General features: G+C 41.1%; 1 protein-coding gene across 1 annotated transcript in view; it reads right to left on the reverse strand.

Moving 5' to 3' along the window:
• Positions 1-22,301, reverse strand: part of LOC134312368 (insulin receptor substrate 2-B) — a 32,696-nt gene extending 10,395 nt beyond the window's left edge. Inside the window, exon 1 of the mRNA XM_062994256.1 lies at positions 18,602-22,301. Coding sequence (XP_062850326.1) covers positions 18,602-22,082 — 3,481 coding nt within the window. The 5' untranslated portion in view covers positions 22,083-22,301. The remainder of the gene's footprint in view (positions 1-18,601) is intronic.
• Between the last annotated feature and the right edge of the window lie 1,093 nt (positions 22,302-23,394).

The raw sequence follows: 23,394 nt of genomic DNA on the forward strand, positions 1-23,394 counted from the left end.
ACAATCAGTGGCTGACTAAATACTTTTTGGCCCCACTGTATATGGATAATTGCCAACATCAGAGTATTCTATACATCAAAACATAGCCAGTCTAAGTGACCTAGGAGTAATTGTCACAGGCATTGTCACAGGTAGCTGAACTACACAGCACAGTACAATAAATCAAAAGTCTTACTTGTGTTAATGGCACTTGGCAGACGCTTTTATCCAAAGTCACTTTTTTAAGCAATCCAGAGTGACTTGTTTAAGCAATTAAGGGTTAAAGGCCCTGCTCAGGGGCCCAGCATTGGCGACTTGGTAGTCCAGTGCCTTAATCTTAGGGCTGGGTGGTATGACCAAAGATTTGTATCATGGTATTTTTTAAGATTCTGGCGGTTTTACGATATATCACGCTATGTTTTTACTTTCTGTATGACTGGGACTTTTTATATGTCTGTGGCTTATTCTACTGTCATAAGTAGATATAAAGGTTTTAATTTTATCATGTATATAATGAAGGTTTTGAGTATTATAAGCTTTGCTTGGCCCCACAAAATGACAATATATGATGGAATCAGCACACGTGAAACAGTTGCAATAAATAAAATTTGTATTGTTTATTTAATATTTAAGTATTGTACAATTACCCTTACCTCCCCTTTAACAAATAAAACGATGTTTGCAAACTCCATGGTACAACTTGACCACAGGTCTGTTGTAGAAAAGTGGACAAATACACCGATCAGCCATAACATTAAAACCACCTCCTTGTTTCTACACTCACTGTCCATTTTATCAGCTCCACTTACCATATAGAAGCACTTTGTAGTTCTACAATTACTGACTGTAGTCCATCTGTTTCTCTGCATGCTTTTTTAACCTGCTTTCACTCTGTTCTTCAATGGTCAGGACCCCCATAGGACCACCACAGAGCAGGTATTATTTAGGTGGATGATTCTCAGCACTTTAGTGACACTGACATGGTGGTGGTGTGTTAGTGTGTGTTGTGCTGGTATGAGTGGATCAGACACAGCTGTGCTGCTGGAGTTATTAAATACCGTGTCCACTCACTGTCCACTCTAGACACTCCTACCTAGTTGGTCCACCCTGTAGATGTAAAGTCAGAGACGATCGCTCATCTATTGCTGCTGTTTGAGTTGGTCAACTTCTAGACCTTCATCAGTAGTCACAAGATGCTGCCCATGGCCGCTGTTGGCTGGATATTTTTGGTTGGTGGACTATTCTATCACAGTCCAGCAGGGACAGTGAGGTGTTTAAAAACTCCACCAGCGCTGCTGTGTCTGATCCACTCATACTGATCCACTCATACAACACACACTAACACACCACCACCATGTCATTGTCACTGCAGTGCTGAGAATGATCCACCACCCAAATAATACCTGCTCTGTAGTGGTCCTGTGAGTCCTGACCATTGAAGAACAGCATGAAAGGGGGCTAACAAAGCATGCAGAGAAACAGATGGACTACAGTCAGTAATTGTAGAACTACAAAGTGCTTCTATATGGCAAGTGGAGCTGATAAGACGGACAGTGAGTGTAAAAACAAGGAGGTGGTTTTAATGTTATGGCTGATCGGTGTAGCGCCCAGCATTACTCGATCAGATTTTTTCTTTTTTTTTTTAACAAAATCAGGCAGTTAGGAAATAATTTAGCCTTGATTTGTAAATTTAGCCCCAAGAAACAAACAGTACTGAGGTGAGTACAACATTTGATCCGGTGCTTCTTCACTGATCTTTTTGTCTTGATCAAGGGTGTAACTCTGAACAAATCTTTAACGATTAAGATCATAGCAGGTTAAGTGAGCTACACCTACTCCTGAGATGCTCAGTGCTTTAGCAGGACATAATTAAGTCCATTTACAAGCTGAATGTCTGCTCTGATGATCTGATAAGTATCTTGTCGTTCTCTCTCCAGCTCTTCCCACCTTTCCTGTTCTCTATAATGGATCTAAATTTCCGGCACTCGGAGTAAGAAAAAAAGTCCCTGGGGTATGAATGTGCAACCTAAGATCTCTAAAAAGAACCTGGCTTACTGGTGTGTGATATTACTTCTATTTCATATTTTCCTCTATCCACACAATACAAAGAACGTTATTTATTTCTGAAAACACGCTAAATGGTTTAGAAGTCACAAGCACACAGTTAGGACACACCTGAAAGGGCAGTTTTACTTCCTAATGGATGTGGATAATGTAACATTATATGCGTTCTGTCCAGTAGAGACTGTAAATTCACTTTTCATTCACTCATCCTGTCAGTCATGGTAGGTCTGGCTCACACAAACACACTACAGTAACACAGCCGGTCCATCACAGTGAGTGAATTCATCTGTGAGTGCGTTATGACCTAACAACCAGGGCCAGTACAGAGTAGCCAATCAACATGTTTCTGGAAGAGGAGGGAAAAAACCAAGCTAACATAGGAACAACAATGACCAGAGTAGGGATTGAACCCATGTCCCCAAGACACAGATTGCTGCACCACTATGCGACCCAGCATTGGAAATATTTGTGGTAATATTTGTTGTATAAAACACATATAATAATATGATGTAACATTCAGTTTCATGTTAATTTTTATTGAGAAATAGCCATTTGCCGCTCAAGTGATGCAGACTTGCAATTGTGACCTTATTGGGCATCCACACAAACACAATTGGCCGTATTTAAGGGGGTTGGAAAGGGTCTCTTCCTGCGATAATCGATATCCAGGACTGGTTCAGACACCTACGCAAGGGGTTGGGGGGGGGGGGGGGGTTAACATGGCACTTAGCCAGGCTATCCATACGGTATATGGCACTTCATGGGAACCCAACACTGACAGCTGATGAAAAGCGGCCGCAGATTGGCCACGTGTGGGAGGAAGCTTGTGGTGGTCCGGCTCTCCCTGATCAGATAGGGGGTTGTGTATGTGGCAGCGGATTCACAATTGGAAATTACTAAATTAAGATATAAAGGTTGAAAAATCCAGAAAAAAAACAAGTTAACATACAGCCTATTTTAAAAGCTTGGAAATGATCATTATTTACTACACATGTCCATTTACCCTGCACATGCTCTTCTAAACTGAGATAAGCCCACACACTTCATGTGTACCAGGTATGGATCTGTTTTAAGCTAATTCATAACCTCATAATCAAGATTTATTAAACACAGCAAAGATCTGATTACAGCAGTTTATTAAATGCAACATTTTTTGGTGCAAAATTACATTTATTTTAATAAAAACTGCAATACAAGAGCCTGGAACACCAACTTTCAGTTTGAATAAAATGTGATCAAAGTTCATGTTTGTTGAACTTTGATCTGCAAATTCATGCCTGTAACAAACAGCACGACTGCTCTATTCTGTTTACCTCAGTCGGGACGTTTTTTACTATGTTCCACAAATCCCACCAAAATGGTGAAATTGCTACTGCAGCCAGCTGATAGATATTTTAAGTAATATTACCCAACCTGACCACCAGTTACCCAAAAATGTAGCTACACATTGCTCAATCAGTTGGGATGCTAAATTAGATTGATTAGAATGTGGTATGTCATTTTTTTTAATTATGGTTTTCTTTTTGGTTGTTTATAGGGGCTGAGTTGGCTTGTTTAAAAACTCTGAAAGGAAAGAAAGCAACAAACTCCCAAGAACAACCACAACCCCTATACAGGCCTAAATCCAACAGGTTTAGTACATGTAGCTGATGCTTTTATGAAACTAGAAATGCAAATTGTACCAATTTTTCTTTTAATCGATAACCAACAGTCATTAGTCGACGGATAGCAGGTGAGCGACAAGCTCACAGCGCCCCATTAAAATATGAATTGTATCGCCAGGATTCATATCGACAATTCAACCATGCTTTATTGATTAATAAACAGTGTAACGTGGTGAGCATGGTAGTGATGTAGAACAGTAAAATGAACATAAACAACAATCATAATGTAAATTTAAGAAATGCAGTCAGTATCTTAAAGCTGCTAAGTGACAAACTGAATCGACAAAGCAGAGTTTATACACCTTTAAACTGGTGCATGATGCTAAATATCCACATCACACAGATTCACATACTAATGTGACACAGCTTTGCTCTGTTTCAATACCTAACAGATTATTTACTCAATATCTAAACAATAACAACGTTAATAAAGATTTCTTGCTTTGGTTAAAAACTCTGAATGCGGCTGTAAACAGAGATGGTACTTCATTGACATCCCTATATTAAACCTACCTCGATTCAACGGACCTCCATTTAACGGATTTTGGATTTAACGGACAAAATCTGGAAAACCGAATGTCCGATCCGATTGTATAAAATTCCCACGAGAAGCGTACCAATACCAGTAGTTCAGTAATTGTCCGCTAAATGTCTCTGTTTACATGAGTGATAGGCTCTATTTTGTCAGGAGGCTCACTTTGTTCTCACCTTTTTCTCTGTGCTTTATGCTTAAGTTTTGTTCTAGTGCTTAGTTATGCACCAGCACTGCTCCAGAAGCCACCAGCAATGTTTCAGACTCAGAATAATAGATACTCTAATAGTCCTCACTATATGATCTTGACCAAAAAACAAAAAAAACTTTTCCACCGCCACACAAGGTAAATGAAATTTCTCCCCAGTAGTACAGTACACCAATTTTAATATTTATTTACAGGTATTACATATCTATTTATGTTGATTATTTTACTGTTTATCATACAGCATGTGCATGTTTAGCACTTTTGTGGACCTTAGTGCTGGGTTTTCGCACACCCTGGAAAACAATCGCTTTGGACAATTACATTTGTCCGTTTTAGTCTGTTAAATCGTGGTTCCACTGTATTCTGATTACATACTGAAACTGGATGGAACCAACTGCTTTCTGGAGCTTTGTTAAACAAGCAAAAAAAGGCCTGCTTTAACATGAGAAATTAAAAGTCATTTTAAGCAAATTCTAAATAAATTAGCATGTTTTAATATTTGTAGAAATGAGGGTGCATGGGTGTGCAGGTGCATATGTATGCACAGCAAGCACGCTGTGTTCTGGATCGAGGTGTTCCTTTTAGCAAAGCTAATTTAGGGCCCCATGCAAAACACAGATGCACAAATATAGCCATGAAAGTCGGTATATTACACCCACAAACAGACTAGTCTATGCTGCTAGTTTAAGTTTGCACTTCAGTACAGGTGCAAGATATCCTTTTATGTAATATGCCTAAAATAACAGAACTGGGAGTAAGATATGAGAATCATGTTCGAAGTAAAATGAGAAATGAGAATGGTCGCAGATTTACTGATTACTGTACACACAAACACAGGGTCAAGGTCTCTATAGGTAAGTGTGTGCGGGTGTATGTGTAGGGGGTGGGAAGGATCAAAGTTTTATGCAGTAACTCAGGATACCAGTAAAATTGTGTAGCTCTAGGCTGATTGGGTAATACAGAAAACCAGTTAGTCATTATTTATAAAGTTAGTTAAAATACTGTAAGTCTAATTCACGACACTGTTGTACAACGCAGTTAATGCATCGCTTCACGTGTGTGGTGAGGTTGTCTCCTACTTGAATATTATTTGCATCAGAGACATCCCAGTTTAACCTATATTTACATGAAACCCACCCGATTCTATGCCGCTGTAGCAAAGTGTTACGTGAAGTACAGTCACCAGAGAAAATGTGAACCAATAAAATGGTTAAAGAGAAATTACGGCAAAGGTGTGATTTTTGGTACATTTACATTTTCAGTATTTGGCAGACACTTATCCAAAGCGACTTACAGTACTGTGGCAGTAAATAGTCTAAGCAATAAAGGGGTAAAAGTCCTTACTCAAGGGCCCAACAGTGGCATCCTGGCAGTGGTGGGGCTTACACCAGCGACCTTTTGATTACTAGTCCAGTACCTTACCCACTAGGCTACAACTGGTAGCCTCAAAAGTAGAATTAACAATAAAATACAGCAGCTGTCAACACAGTTTCAATGACAAAATTGAGCCAGAGGTTCACAGTTTGCAGTGTGTTTATCGCTGAAGTTAGTGATATAATAATCGTATATAGATCTAAAAGATCTCCTAACATGGACCTATTTGCACAGAAATTTAAAAAGAAATAATAAATCCATTAACTCCAAGTTAACGCTGCCAATAATGGTGAAATGAACCCAGAAGATCCAGCATCTCTTCTCGTTTCCTCTACATTTATTGGCCATTTAGAGAAAAATGAGCTGTGTGGGTGGGTGGATGGACATCTTGCTGGAAATGCAGTTACAAAAACGTGTCACATGAGACTTTCATGCTTTTCTCCTGCCCAAAAGTGCTGACAAAACTGTACGAGAGTCAACGAGTGCAGAAGCGTGAGTTTTTATGTTTTGTAAGCACTATGCTGAGTGAATCAGTGACCAATAGTATGATTAGGAGTAAGTGTAAGTTGGTGGCTTTTATTACGGGAACATGATCTATGGAATCATGAACTGTTGTTCTGTGCACATTCCATAGAGGCAAATCATGGCTGGGATAAGGTATTTTTACTTTGGCAGGGAAGTCAAGTTCTAGGTAATCTGCTTACAGTTCCTCAAATGAACATTACATTTGTAGTTAATTTTCTTGAAGCATCGATCAGAAATTGCCTTAACAGATGTATAACCTGCTACACCAACAGCCTTGGAAAACTCAGCCATTCTTCTAGTATGGAAGACTACACCTGCCTGTTACAGGCATGTCGGATGATGGCTAAATAATAATAAAACAATAGTTCATATATATCAGACTGGTAAAAACCTTAAGCACATGGTGTTATTACACCGTCAACACTTTGCAATGTTTGGCTGAACAAATGGGTCACCTTCCTGCAATGCCCTCGGTCTTGTGGTGCTTACAGTAGCCCTGATAATGCAATCTATGTCATGATCTTGTCAATTCAGCTTATTCTTGGTCTTCCTTGTCTTTACAGTCTTTCCATAAGTTCTGTTGTGGAAAGTTCTGTCTCATCACCTGCCCAAAGTAACATAACTTCACACTAAATATGGTTCGGTAGCTTGTTTTCTGTTCTGGCTATCTTGGATTTTAACGTCATGTTTTACACACCTTGGTTACATTCATGACAGGACAGGTAGTTACTCGTTATACACGATATCAAACACAGTCATGGACAATTTTGTATCTCCAGTTCACCTCACCGGCATGTCTTTGGACTGTGGGAGGAAACCCACACAGACACGGGCAGAACATGCAAACTCCACACAGAAAGGACCCAGACCGATCCACATGGGAATCTAATCCAGGACCTTCTTGCTGTGAGGCAACAGTGCTACCCACCGAGCCACTGTGCCATCTGCTTTGTCAGATTAAGTAAAAAAAAAAAACAAGTAATTTTTGCATATTTTCAGATTTGTTTCCCTCACATAGAAATGATATAAACAGTAATATTCAGTTTGTTTGTCATCAACAGCGATGATTTGTAACAGTTAACTGCCTAGCCTTAAAGATTTAATCATATTATTACTAGGGCTGTCGTTAATTGCGTTAATTAACGAAAGATGGGTAGCTGTTAACAACTCTATATAGGCATTGGCTGGCTTTCTAAAGATAATTTAGATTTAATAATTGTATCATAATTTTCAATTATGCAATAAAAATGTGCATAATTGTTAAAATTTTTGCAGTCGATTAATCGCGATTAAAGAACCACATTAATCGTGATTAATCGACTGCAAAAATAACTAAGCAAAATTAATCTCGATTAAAAAATTTAAACGTGTGACAGCCCTAATTATTACTATTATCATTACTATTATTATGGGCAGTTGTAGCCTAGCAGTTAAGGTACTGGACTAGTAACTAAGAGGTCGCTGGTTCAAGTCTTAGACAACTGCTTAGACAATATACCGTACTTTCAGTATTAGAACATCAAGTATTTTTTGGTCATGGATTCATTTCTTTGTCGTCCAAGGTACTCTCAAAAGTCTTTACCATCACTATAGTTCAAAGTTTAATTTAGTTTTTGTCCAGCTTTCCTATTCATAAAGAACCACAGAGATAACCCTAGTCTGGACAGACCTGATCTTTGTTTGGAAGACAAATTTTCAAATCCAGAGGTCCTCAGTTTCTTGGTTCTTGTTCTGGTAAGTGCCAGTCTGCCATATTTCCTGCTGTATCCTTGGCTGGTAATAATTTATGTAGACCACTGTGTAAATCATAGAGCCAAATCCCTACTAACAGGCTCATTTCTATTGTCAGTTGGTGTATACAGTCAAATCACCAGTTTTTATTTATTGAATAATAAAGTGCAAAGGTTGTGACACTGGAATTTTGGTGCACAAAAAAAATGCAGGATTTAACAGGGAAAACCTCAACTAGAAATTACCTTTAATAGATCTATTCCCATTAACTAAGTGCTTTTCCAATAATAGAACTACAACAGAATTACATTTGCAATATTTCTGAAGTGTATTGTGATGCATGTCAGCATATCACCCTGTCAAACATTCCTATACAGCCCTGCATTCCTGCAGAACTCCCACAGGTCCAGGCGCAACAGCTCGGAAACGATTTGAAGGGTTGAAGACTGTCACACAGCCAGAGTGGGTGAGACAAAACACAAGCAGGGGGAGCACAGACAAAACATTCATTCATTACATTTATCTAACCACTTCATTCTGGTCAGGACGTGGTGGGTCCGGCACCATCCAGAAACACCAGACGCAAAGCAGGGACACCCGGGATAGGACACAAATCCATCCTGGGGTGAAACGCTCACAAGCTTTACATGTTGTTTCATGTTGGAGTTACAAACAAAACTAACAATATGTCTAACGATAACTATTGAGAATCAGTTCCCCCTGTTTATTACATTTTATTACATTTGTATTCATGGATTTAATTAAAAATCATCACACCTGCAGTCAAAGTATAAACTCTGAATTTTAAAAAGTGGGATTGACAATAAATATATAAACAAATATATAATTATATATGTAATGTGTACTCTACTAAATACAAAACCAACTTTCGTAAGTCGAATGCCAGAGTATTTTTAAAAAATCACAGAAAATGTGGACGTAGGATGAAATCTTGTGCAAGTGGAACTTTAGAAAAGTTTTATTTGTTCCCTGGTTACTGCATATCCAATTTAAATAATAATAATTATTTATTTATTAGGATCATGTTTTACACATTGTTTACATTCATGACAGGACAGGTAGTTACTCGTTACACAAGATTCATCTGTTCACAAGTTTAATGTCAAACACAGTTATGGACAATTTTGTATCTCCAATTCACCTCACTTGCATGTTTTTGGACTGTGGGAGGAAACCGGAGCTCCCGGAGGAAACCCACGCAGACACGGGAAGAACATGCAAACTCCACACAGAAAGGACCCGGACCGCCCCACCTGGGGATCGAACCCAGGACCTTCTTGCTGTGAGGCGACAGTGCTACCCACTGAGCCACCGTGTCGCCCTTAATAATAATTTACAAAGAACTACACTGAACACTCAGTCTTAGGAAACACAGAATTTTAATACTCTAGCACAAACATAACTGTAAACTTTTAACAGATCAGAAGTCTGACCCTCCCTGATCCTGTTGCTGAGTACTCTTACTTGCCCTTGCTTTGCCCCCCTGTGGCACAGCTCCGAGTTTTCTGAGGGTTGTGAACACTACACGACCCCAAACAAACCAATAAAAAAAGACCAGCTAAAGTTCCAGCTCCCGATAAAACAGTCTTGGCTGTACTAACAGAAACAAAAATAGCTTGTTTTTGTCCTTTTTTTAAACCTCAACAGTGTAAATTCATTGACCCGGAGTCTGTGCCCCAGCCAGTTCAACTCAGGCCATTTAAAAGGTGGAGAGCCAGCGGTAGAAAGCATGGTGTGGTAACGGAGGTGCATTCCTGTGTAGCTTTGCCCTCACTAATTTACATTCCATCACCACAAAGAGCAGCCATATCCCAAACCCAGACGGGCTGTTACACAGCCATGGCTAAAACCCAGAAGCATCAGCTGACACGGCAAAAACACCATGTAGTAGGAGCAGAACTAAATCAATCAAATGACAGTGTGATCAGTGTTTAATTATGTCAACTCCAAACGGAAGGAACACAGAGGGAAATAGTTTCTGACTCCACAGGGCCCCTATGTAGATATAAGTAGTCTATGGAAAGACTGGGCGAAAAGCAGCAAAACACTCTCACAAGCCACTTAAGCACTCATGCTGCGTTCAAGCGATAAAGTAAATTGAGAAATACAATTAGTCAGACTGATAACTTGCACTCAAATGGGAAACGATGTTGTATATAGAAGTGGGAACTCAGAATTCTAAATATAAATTTACAAGCTGTGATGATTTTACTCAAACTTTTACTCCAGCATGTGGATTACATTAGCAGGTTGTTGCAACAGATATTTAATTGTTGTGCCTTTGTCATTTAAAAAGGAGCAGCATTTAGGGATGTAACACTGCACCACAAGACAGTTAAAAATCGGTGCACGTGTCACGATTCAAATCGGTAATTCATGTGAAATATTTATTAATAAATAAAATCTATTTATTTATTTATATAATGTTGTATTTGTTTTAAAATTTCATTTCAGTTTTTTTACACAAAAAGGGAAATGTGCAGCATTGTTTTGCATAGTTTGTACCTAATAAAAGAGCACTAATTATTTAGATAAATAAAAGATAAGCACAAATACAGTATTTTTTTAAGAGAAATAATAAAAGGAAACTTTCTTATAATTTGTCTTCAATTTCATTTTGTTTAGAAAAATCAGGAAAAAATCATATCGCATTGTGGGTAGAGTGTATCGTTACATCCCTGGTTGCATTTCATTTTAATGATTGTTCTTTAAGGTAATAAAGAAGCAAAACCATTAAGCTGCAAACATTTTGTTACACATTAACAGCATTTATCAAACACTTTTATCCAAAACAACCTACAATTGTGACCATATGCAATTCAAGCAACTGAGGTTTAAGAGGCCTGAATCAGCTACCTTCCAATTACTAGTCCAGTACCATTACCCACACCTCATGCCTAGTTCACACTACATGATTTTTGCCCTGATTTTCGCTCGCCGACTGGTCGCCGCTAGATGTGGCAGCTCGGGAGCAACTCGGTGTTCGCTCAGGGATCGAAACTCGGCTCTCGATCACTATGTGTGAACTGTTCAACCGCTAGATTCGAGCGGCTCGAGGAGCGCTAGCATGCTAGATATCTGGATCAGTCGGCCGTATCCAGTGTCGGAACTACAGCCAATGATAACGCAAGATACTGGGTTTGGAAACCTATTAAAGGAGCTGTAAAAATGCGAGACAGGGGCATAATATAGTTTCTATTAGAATATACGGTATATGCATACACTCAAGTTTTACAGTATAGTATAAAAAAAAAATTTTTTATCCTCCAGCTCACTACAGAACAGATAATCCCTGCTGGTCGTGTTGCCAAATCCACTCAATTTCATTTATTTTTCTCTTTCCTTTTACGCTGCACACCGCTCGATTATTGTTGACGTGCATTTTTGGACACAGTTTCATTTAACCCAAAGAGATCCAGTCGTGTAGTGTGAAAACCACAACGATTTAAAAGACTCCCGAGTGCAAGAGATCCAGTCGTGTAGTGTGAACTGTACAGCGACCCGGCAACTCCGAAGGTCGTGTAGTGTGAACCTGGCATTAGGGCAAATTAGAGCAGTCGACCACCTTATATTTTAAGTGTGTTTAATGCTGAGGATGTATGTTGTGTGATGCTTGCACAATGGCATTAGACCCTGTTATTTCTCCCATTACTGCAGCTATAGACAATTGCTTTATTTTTTCCAAAATTAGCATTCATTTACCCAACACAGGTTTTAACCCACTACCTGTTAAACTAGTTTAGATAATCCCGCCGTATTTAACGTGATCAGGGTCGCGCGGGGTCTGGTTACACTGGAATCACGGGGCGCAATGCAGTAACACAACCCGGACGGGGGCCTCGGCCATCAGAGACACAGCCAATCGTGTCTGTATAAAGATGCCAGACTGGCTGATAGAACCTCTGGTGAGTCCAACTCTTGATCCATCGGTAGTGGGCTGGTGTAAGTTATGACTGCGCCACCCAAATGCCCCACACATTAATGAAAATTGTTATTGTAAGAATGGTACATTCTGAGTATGATATTACAACAAGTGCATTAGGATATACTTTGCTGCTGGCATGACTAATTTCAAAATAACATGTTTATTTCAGTAAACATGCCTTAGGCTGCTGTGGCAACTTAAAAAAAATAATATGGTACTAACTGATTCAGTCAGTGATTCACAGCTACTCAGAGTCAGCATTTCTACAATACAGACCTGACATTAATAGCTTACTAACGCATGTGTGCAGTCCATCCTGCATGTTTTGGACACTGTTGCAGTCAAGCAGATTCAAACTTGAGAACCTTTGGTTAACACAAACATTTACTTAATAACATGTTCTTAAGTCAGAAGATGGGTTGATGTCTGCACAACTCACATGCTGTGTTTACATTTATGTTCTAGTCAACATTCCACTGGGCATAAGAGCAGAATACACCTTCACCTTCCTGCTTCAATAACATTCATTCATTCATTTATTGTCTGTTTTACCACCGATTTATCCTATTCAGGGTCGTAATGGGTATGATTAACTGGGCGAAAGGTTGGAAGCACCTTGGACAGGTTGCCAGTCTATCCCAGGGTGCACACACACACACCTAGGGCAATTTTAGTAGCTCCAATAAACCTGACTGTATGTCTTTGAACTGTGGGAGAAAACCCACACAGACACTGGGAGAACATGCAAACTCCACATAGAAAAAACCCAGGTCGCTCCACCTATGTATGAATCTGGACCCAGGAACTTTCTTGCTGTGAGGTGACCATGCTACAGTGCCGCCCTCCTTCAATAACACCTAGGGCCAATCTAGAGAAGCTGGTCTTCCTTACGCTCATGTTTTCAGTGAGATGAAAGGAAACCAGAGTATCCACAGGAAACCCATGCGGACATGGTAAAAACATGAGACCTTCTCACAGACAGTCAACAGAGGCAAGGATTAAACCCGGATTTCCAGGACTAATGTTGTTGTGCGGCATCTACTCAACCAGCATCACAGACGTTCCAACCTACATCATAATATGTCCTGATTAAAGCATTACTGTAGTAATAGCAAGACCAAAACAGCCTCTGAAAAACAAAGAGCATGGTCAGAATCGACATGGGTCCAGTGACACCCAAAGCCACACACATGGAGCATTTTAGATCACAAATACATCTTCATGCATGTTTTAGAAGGTGGGAGAAGAACCCGGAGCAAGCACAGAGACGGTGCCTGGAGGCGAGGATTGAACTCAGGACTTGATGGTGATTAGATCAGGGTCAGTCTGCCTAGGTGTAGGATCAGCATGACAGGAAGCAAAACTGTAACATTTTTCGGGCTGAGGTGTTTCCTGTAGAATGGAGTGTGTGTCACAACATGCTGGGCCAATTAGCCAACATCAAAGAAAGCAGAGGACTAGTCAGCAAAACATGCACATGCATGCTCCACAACAGACTCCACACCTGGTGGGGGGTGAAGTGGTGTTGTGTATGTGGGGATAGGATGGGGGGGGGTGTACTGACACAGATAGAGAGCAGCAGAATTTGCCATTAGCAAACTATAGAGCAAAAGTTCAAGGTTTATGTGCTTTTTGATGGTTCATGACTTTTGCCCTAAAAAAAAACACCAACACACAATCTAACACACCCTTCCAACACACAAACACACACACACACACAGGTGCTGGCTCTCCCATTCTCAACCTCGCTCATCCTCGCTCCTCACTCTCTTGTCTCTGCCTGAACTCTACTCTATGATAAACAAATGAGTCAGCCAGGGCTTGCTGAGAGCACTGACTCACTCTCCCCTCACTCCTTTGTTCACTCCACACTCACTCATCAGGCAAACAACCAACCTGAGAAGAACCAGCAAGAAATCAGGAACATTTGGGAATCTGAATTTTTAACCTAATTCAATCTGTTAATACTATAGATTTTTTTAAATAGTGGCCGTTAAATTCTCAGTGGTTTGTAATTGTATGATGGTATAATGGGTTTTTTTCTGTGATTTTGCTTGTAACCATCTACATGAAGATAAACGACCTCTAAACTCAATGCCAACTATTTAATAATGTGTTACATCAATCAAAAACACACCACCACTTGGAAAATAACACATCTGTCACACAATGCACTGTGGCCATGATGTCCAGGTTCTAGCCTTATTAACCATTATTAATGGTCAAGGTCAGGAGGTGGGGGGGAAAAACACTTAAAAGTAATTGTGCTTATATACAGAATATGCTGTTATAAATATAATCAGTAATGCATTTTATTACAGTAAAAGAATAATATATTCAGGTAAATAAAAAAAGGGAATCTAGCAGCACTGTCAGCAAACTTGTACCCATCTGTGACCCCCCCTAAAAACTTACTTTAGGCATATTTTATTGTTTTGTTTACCAGAGCCCTAGGCTAAATGTCCTCATGAAAAAGAATTAGTGAAATGTAGGGCTGTCGCGCTAACCGCAATTTTGAAATACCGCGGTATAGATCAGCCAACCGCAGGGCATGCCAAGCAACCGCAACACCACGATGTTCACGTTTTTTCTTTTTCTATTTTTTTTTTTTTTGTTGCAAAGTCCATCTTGTTTTACGCTTACATTCGGGGGTAATAAATGTTAAATAAGTTCATAATGAAAATGAGCTAAGAGCGTCATTTTCCCGCAACCTGTTCGCATCCGTTGCTGCTGAGTGTCAGAGTTTGTGTTTTAAAATGGAAACAATGGCAACATTAATTATAGGCAAGTTTATTAATGATCAAATTGAGTCAGAGAGAGTGTTAGTGCCGTCGGGAACATCACTAACTATCTCAGATCCTCTCTCAAACCACATCAGGTGAACATGTTGGTTTTTCTAGCGCGCATGATAACGCGTAGGTTTAAGGTCTTACAAACTTTATTCTATTTTTTTTTTTATCATATTTTGATTAGATGTGCATTTAAAATATTTAGCCTAAACACTTTTTTTTCGTTTCACAGTGTATATCTAGCCTAGAAGCTAAATTTAAACCTTTTTTAATAGAGAAAAGACGCGCTTAGCTCTGTTCTGTATTTAACAATAAACACGCATTTGATTTGTCTTAAACCTGTCTCATCTTTGTCATTATAAAGCAATAATATACTGAATCGTAGCCTAACAATAAAGCTTGTTTATATAGCTCTAAAATCCAGATAAATTAAGTAATTTTCAAAAAAAAACAAAAAATTGGCGATATTACCGCATTACGTGTTGAGCCAAGCTGAATACCGCAAGGGGAAATTTTTTCACCGCGACAGCCCTACTGAAACGTCTACGTGACATGGACAGCAGACAGACGACTTTCCTAAAGCCTGGTGAAGTGAAAGAAACACTACATAAAAGAGGAAAAGGCATCAGAACATGAAAGAAACCAACTAATTTATGTGTATACTGTCTGTCAGATCGATGGCATCATTTAAATCCAGGTCTGTAAGCTCAAAAACATCATTCTAGAAAGAGGACATCTGATGTCATTACTAAAACATCTGATAGCTGCCAAAATGCCAAAAACAACAACAAAGAATGACTAAAGAATGAGGTCAGATTTTCTGACAATTGAACTGTTTAAAAAAGCTTTTTTTTTTTTACTGATACCAGAAATAATACCAGAAATGATACTGAGTGCATTCTAAATGCTGCCTTTTTAAATTGTATATAAGACTGAATGTAAATACTTAACTTTAACTAAATCTTAAGACCATAAAAAGCTGGGTCAGGAATGTGTAAAAATGAGGTCAAGACTAAGTCCTAATAAGAGTAAGTCGGAATCAGCAACTAGAATTAACCTAATTCTTGTCAAAATGTTTGGCAGATTTGTTTGTTCATTAGGATTTTAACGTCATGCTTTACACTTTGGTTACATTAATGACAGGACAGGTAGTTACTCATTACACAAGGTTCATCAGTTAATGGACAATTTTGTATCTCCAATTCACCTCCTTTGCTTGTCTTTGGACTGTGGGAGGAAACCGGAGCTCCCGGAGTAAATCCACGCAGACACGGGGAGAACATGCAAACTCCACACAGAAAGGACCCGGACCGCCCCACCTGGGGATCGAACCCAGGACCTTCTTGCTGTGAGGCGACAGTGCTACCCACTTAGCCACCGTGCCGCCCTGTTTGGCAGAAGAACAAATGCATTATTGTTATAGTTGTTATTTTAATAACAACTAAAGTGGTTTAGTACAACTACAGTAGTAATGTATTTTAGTATAGAAAAATAACACCTCCAGTGGTCTAAAAGTTAGAAATAGGAAAACGCACATTATTTGTAACAATAATAATAATAATAGAAAAAGAAAAAAATTAGCCAAATATTTAAAATTTGGCTTTTTACTTTTCTTTTACAAACCTTTAATAACTGGAAAACTGCAGCACACCATTAAAAGTGTTGTGCTCGCTAAATTCAAAGGTAAATAACATTTGGAAATAATATTTGACCTTTTCTACTTTATATGCAGTCAGTTTTTAGCATTTCAATAACTGTTTTGGGCGGCATGGTGGCTCAGTGGGTAGCACAGGTGGGGCGGTCTGGGTCCTTTCTGTGTGAAGTTTGCATGTTCTCCCTGTGTCTGCGTGGGTTTCCTCCGGGAGCGCCGGTTTCCTCCCACAGTCCAAAAACATGCAAGTGAGGTGAATTGGAGATACAAAAATTGACCATGACTGTGTTTGACATTAAACTTGTGAACTGATGAATCTTGTGTAACAAATAACCAGTTTCTGTCATGAAAGTAACCAAAGTGTGTAAAACATGACGTTAAAATAAAAATAAATAAACTTAAAAAGAGCCTCACACTGAAGATAAACCGGAGCAGCGTGCGCGCGCGTGTGTGTGTGCCTTTAGAAGATACGCTTTGTTCACAGTATCGCTATAAGTGATTCATTGATTCACGAGTCGATTCATTTTTCGCGAAGCGTAAGTTTCTCTTCTCAGTTATCTCTCCGTGTTTACTGTTATTAATTAAATGTCGTGGTTTTAAATAAACACCAGCTACTACAGAACATTCTGTGTGACTCTCTTACATTAAAAAGCTTAATTAAACTGCTATTACCACAGATCTGTAACCGACCGTCAGACTCATTCCGTCTAAGGAGCTAAAAGTTCAGCAGATGATCCTGAACTAACGAATTTGCTAATGAATAAACTTTTGCCTCAGATTGGCTCTGTAACGTTTTCTGTTCTCATCTACATCACAAGTAAGAACCGCTTACGATTTACCAAAGTGAACCAGGAGTTTATATAACGTGCTGATAGAATCGACTCAGATGTGACCGGGTTGAATTATCTTTTTAAAGTAAATATTACAATCAGCAAAATTACATCGTATGTATGATGCACAACGTTAATGATGTTATTTTAGGTCATGAAGAGCTTTCACTGTGGTTTCTGTACGATGGTTGATGAATGGTGATGTGATGGTTGGCGCTTCGTAGCTCAAAGTCTGGATCAATCCACTGAGCTGTTAACTTAACATGGTCTTTATATATCACACGATCGGATCGGCTACTCTTAGGAAATATCGGCCGATCGCCGATAGCATATTTTGATTAAAAATCGGCCGATACCGATTCATAGCCGATCGATCGTCCCATCTCTATCTGCCACACATCTGGAATTTTGGTTTGTTTGTTTATCTGGATTTTTAACGTCATGTTTTACACCCTTCAGTTATATCCACGACAGAAACGGTAGTTACTCGTCACACAAGGTTCATCATTTCACAAGGTTATATCAAACACAGTCATGGACAATTCACCTCACTTGCATGTCTTTGGACTGTGGGAGGAAACCGGAGCACTCGGAGTAAACCCACGCAGACACGGGAAGAACATGCAAACTCCGCACAGAAAGGCCCCGGACCGCCCCACCTGGGGATCGAGTGCTACCTACTTAGTCACCGTGCCGCCCCCACACATCTGGAATAATCCCTGGTTATAGGGATAGGACCAATACGATGTGCGTATGTGAGATCTAGGATGTTTCATATATTGTTTTGTTTTGATATTTAACAAATATGTCACATAAAATTTATATGATCAAAATGTACTTATAAATATTAGTTTTTTTCCAGAGTATACTGACGAAATATTAAGCAAAAAAATTATTCAATACATCTTGGGGACTGTCAACATACATTACTGAGTGAGCATACAAATACAAGCTGTGTGGAACAGTGCCAAGTGTCTGACCCTTTCCACTCAATATGTTACTTAATATGCCTTTAAGGTCAATTTCAACACTTACTACATCTCTTACTACAAAAACACTATTTTCTCAACACCAGGGGATCACACAGAGCAGGCCTAACCACCACAAAAACATACAGATGTGCTCACAAGCCTGTCAAGCAAAGTCACTATTGACGATATGAAGATTGTTAGAAACAGATGATGTGAGGTCATTTTGGGGTAATGATAATTGAAAATGCACTTTAAAATGTTCAACAGATGGATAAAAACACAAATCCCCATTTAAATCAATATCATTGCAATCGTGCACTCAACAGGTGATTCTTACCTTTAGAAGCTGAAGTGAACTGCTCAGATTTTGTGAAGTCTATGCTGGCATAAGCCCCGTTTTCTGAAAGTGACGTTCCATTGTTGCTCTCTTGATCCTCTCTCAGGTCCAGTGAGATATAGTTGAGGCCGTTCTGGTGTTCTACAGTTCTGCTGGTCCTCACTGATGAGGCACTTGCTTCAGCACGGTCTGAGGAGAAGCCCGGTGCTTCCTCTGTGCTACCTGCACTCTGACAAGACGATGAGCTCTGCCACTTGCCGTCCCCTATTTTCGGAACAGCGTTAGGCACTACGGCGCTGGTGTCCATGCCACTTGCTTCTGTCACGCCCGACGATGTGACGAAAGTCTCAGAGCTGTGTCTCCGTCTGCCCTGGGGGTCCGCACGAATTACCTTTGGCTCAGCGGGTGAGCTAGAGTTTGGATGCCTCTGTTCCTGAACGCAAAGGTGCTGCAGCATGGCTGTGGGGCTCCTGCGCTCCTCTCGTTGACTAAAGCTCATCTCTGTGTAGTCGTCTGGCCTGGGTACCACACCGCCCTGAGAGGATAGAGAGTTTAAGGGACGGATGTAGGCAGGAGGATTCCAGGGGGCCACGAAAGATGGACGTGAAGATTTACATTTGGGTGGAAGGCCATCCACCTCAACGCTCATGTAATCCTGGGGGAGGGGAGAGTGCCGGTGCTCACGACTGGTGCTTTGGCTAGTAAGAGTATTCTCTGTACGAAGAGGGCATGTGGCGTGATCTTCAAACTCAATGTTGATGTACTCTCCAGGACTGAGGGGACGTTCCACTGATTCACTTGTCCAGTTTGAGCCATGAAAACTGCGTCGGCTAAGGGATTGTCTGGTTGGACGTGATGTCCGGTTATCCATAACGTGGGCATCACTGCATCCATTAAGCTGGGGTGAATTTTTAAGGCTATTGCCACTGTGCTCAGGCGTGACATTGGGAGAGATGTAGATGGGTTTGGCTGGAGAACTCATTGGAACATACTCGTCATGCTCTCTCTGATCTCTTGCTGGGGTTTTGTAGGAGCGTGGCAGAGAGAAATACGAGCTGTGGGCTTTGGGCATCTCAGGAGTGGTCAGTGTGTAGTAATTGTCATTGGAGAATTTCCTTCTCCCTGGCACGGCCCTGCTTTGGGACATATCCATGTATTCTCCATTTTCAGAGTGCTCAGCATTTCTATTTCCGTGAACTCTACTGCTAATGTGAGGGCTTGCTGGAGTGGAGGGGTCTGCAACCCCACTTCCACCCGGGAGCATCATCATGTAGCCTTGTGAGTCCGTATGCTGAGCAGCGGGTGATGCCACGTTCTGAATCTGATGGGAGGCACAGAGAAGGGGACTGGGTTGCATAGGCATATAATCCGAATCGCGTGGCACAACACCAACCATCATGGGCATGTATCCATCATCTTTAAATGAGTCAGGAGCCCGCAGTACAGGGGGGTGATCCTGGCTGTGTTCAGAGCTGGAGCTGTAGTCTGAGCGAAGTGAGGAGGAGATGGAGGTAGGCTGGCCATTGCTACCCAGAGAACTTCCCTCAGCCGCAGCCTCGTCCAGCGAGAAGTTGGTCTGAGTCATCTTCTGGTACATAGTCACACCACCTGCACTGCCAACTCCTACCTGTCTTGAGAAGGAGGGTGTCCTCCTCCTAAATGACCGTGATTCTTCATCAGTGCTTTCATCACGAGAAGCCTCCCCAGCACTCCCACTAAACATGTCTCGACTCCAGCCCATCGCCATATAATCACTGAGAGAGTGCTCCTCCCGGATGGGTGGTGTATTACCCAGCGAGTCAGGTGTGTTACTGCGCACTCTGAAATAGCGGAAGTCTACAGGGCTGGAGCCGTACTCATCAGAAGAGTTAAAGCCTCCATCGCTGGGGGACCCACAGATGGAAGCACTTGAAGGTCGGGTATTAGTGTCAGTAACTGAACCATGTCCGCTACTGCTGGACATACTGACGGGGCTGGTGGTGGAAGAGAAGTGAGAAACGGGAAGTGATGCGGACCGCGCATGGTAGTTGGCACCTGGCACAGCTCTGACATATCGGCTTCCACTTCCAGCACTGCTCTCATGTCTGCCAAGGTTAGCCCGAGCTGTATTGAGGTGGATCAGGCTGCCTGTAACTGACCGGAAGGGACGATTCATGGTGCCCTCGCCTTCACTAGAGGTGCGAAACCTATAACCACTAGATCCACTGCTTTTACTGCTAGGTGGGGTGCCAACGACAGACTCGGCTCGAGACCGCCTCTGCAGTCCTGTCTGGCTGGGCGGGAGGTTGCCCAGGTGGCGCCGGGTGGTCACGAAAGCCATGGGATTGGAGCCTGACGACTGACTCCTCGGCCTGAACTCGGCAAAGGCCTTGAGAGCCTTCATGGTCTCCAAGAAGGTCTCGTGCATGCTTTGCGCCACCACCGAATCGTCCACTTGCATCCATAATTCACCAGGCCCGATGGATGAAGAGCGTCCAACTTCTATGAAGAAGAAACTTTCCGAGTGGCCACAGCGCCTGATGTTCAGGAGCTGCAGGTTGACGCACGGGGTCTCCGAGTTTAGTTTGACCAGATGAATGGACGTACTAGAGAGGCACAGCCTGTACACGCCGGTGAGATTCTTGGTTTGTCCAAGACCTTTGGGTTTCACGTTAACCTGCCAGACCTCCTTAAAGACGGTGCCCGGCATGACCGTACCGTATCCCTCCTCAAGTTCATCAGAGTCTGTGTGGCTCTTTTTGCCTTCGCTCATGAGGTCACCGAGTGCCAAGTACCAGTCCTCCTGCTCTTGCTCATTTTCGGCCACAATTGCAAAATATTCGTCCTTTGTGTACAAAGCTATGAGGTGTTTGTTCTTTGAATCTGCCCTTTTGTTGACAGTGAAGCACTGGTAGAGATAGATGACCCGTTTGGGGGGGGAGGCTGTGGTTGTGGCAGAGGCAGCTCCAGCCCCAGCCCCAGAGGACCGGAGGCTACTACGAAACTTCTTCTCGCTGTCGTAGTACTCCAGTCGGCTTGGTCCTAGACGACTGGCAGATCGCAGGACGAAAAAGCGCTTGTGGCCATGTTTTTGCTTCCTCAGGTAGCCACACTTTCTGATGTCGTCCACCACTCCTGTAGCATTACCAGGCGGACCAGATGCATGGTTTACAGCAGATGAGGTAGCCTGTGTGTGACTGGTAGCAGCAGCAGGATCCTCGTGTGCCAGTTTAACATTAGATGATGAGCTTTTCCGAGCGGGAGACTGTCCATGGCTCTCTGGTTGTTGTTGTTGTTGGTGGTGGTGGTGGTGGTGGTGGTGATCTCGATTGGGCTGCGTATCCTGCCTGTGTTGGTGAAAATGAGCGCCACCGCCGGTACGCGGGGAACAAGGGGGATCCCCGCCGGAGGAGCCGCCGCCGCCGCCGCCGCTGGCCCTCGGCTGCGCTTCATGCATCAGCATGGCGCCGTTGGCCTCCGTGTAATTCGCAAGATGTGCCATTAGAAATGAAAAACGTTTACTGCTTACTGTTCTATCTTTTCTTTCGCGTTCCTGGATGATACCCCATTCTTGTTTGGGGAAAAGGGGGGGAGGTGTCGTGTGCTCCTAGTCCTCGCGATGATGCCCTCTTCTGTGCGGCTTCATCAGAACTAGCAGGCGGCTTGAACCCGAGTCCACGCGGAGCCTCTGCAACATGACCACATCACCCGTTTCTATAATCGGTAGATCCTTAACGCGGCTGCCAATCTGCCTCTCACTCCCTCTGTACACACATCTCTATGGACCGCGGCACAAACAACACGTGACCTGTGCGTCATCGTCACAGCTCGGGACGACGACGCGATTGTAGCTTCTCATTGGTTGCGCCGCGAGATTGACTTCGCGTTACGCCAATACGTGTGTGTGCGTGGGAAGCGCGTCAATACCTCTGACCAATAGCGATGCTCGGAGTTTCGTACGCGTCGATAAAAATACTCTTGTACGTTTGATTGACACTAGTATTATCCAATAGAATATGGCTTTTTAATTCGACGCTTCGGTATTTGTGTCGTGTTCCAAATAGACCTATTATCCTACTCCCTACATAGTGCAAGTCCATAACTTTTGCACAGCGTTTTATCTTTGTCGTTTGGACATTTATCTATCGTCGTGCACTTCTCAAAAGCAATAAATAAATTCACCATTATGCTTTAAAACGTAAATGTTTGAATAAAAATATCTTTATTTAGTGCACTACATAGTAAATATGGCGGGATTCTGGACATGAAGTAGCTGTACGTAGTACGTTATGTAATGAAACACTAAATATAACGTTTATATGAGTACATGAGTACACATAAAATATGAGTAAGTTAAAGTGATAGTAAATGGACTACTAGGATTGTTATTGTTAGGAAGTGTTTATTATTATTATTATTATTATTATTATTATTATTATTATCATCATCATCATCGTAATTATTATTATCAATATTATCATTATTGTTATTATTATTATGATCATCATCATCGTAATTATTATTATCAATATTATCATTATTGTTATTATTATTATTATCATCATCATCATCATCGTAATTATTATTATCAATATTATCATTATTGTTATTATTATCATCATCATCATCATAATTATTATTATCAATATTATCATTACTGTTATTATTATTATCATCATCATCATCATCGTAATTATTATTATCAATATTATCATTATTGTTATTATTATTATTATCATCATCGTAATTATTATTAATATTATCATTATTGTTATTATTATTATTATCATCATCATAATTATTATTATCAATAT

Source organism: Trichomycterus rosablanca, chromosome 4 (genome assembly GCF_030014385.1).
Source record: "Trichomycterus rosablanca isolate fTriRos1 chromosome 4, fTriRos1.hap1, whole genome shotgun sequence".
NCBI lineage: Eukaryota > Metazoa > Chordata > Actinopteri > Siluriformes > Trichomycteridae > Trichomycterus > Trichomycterus rosablanca.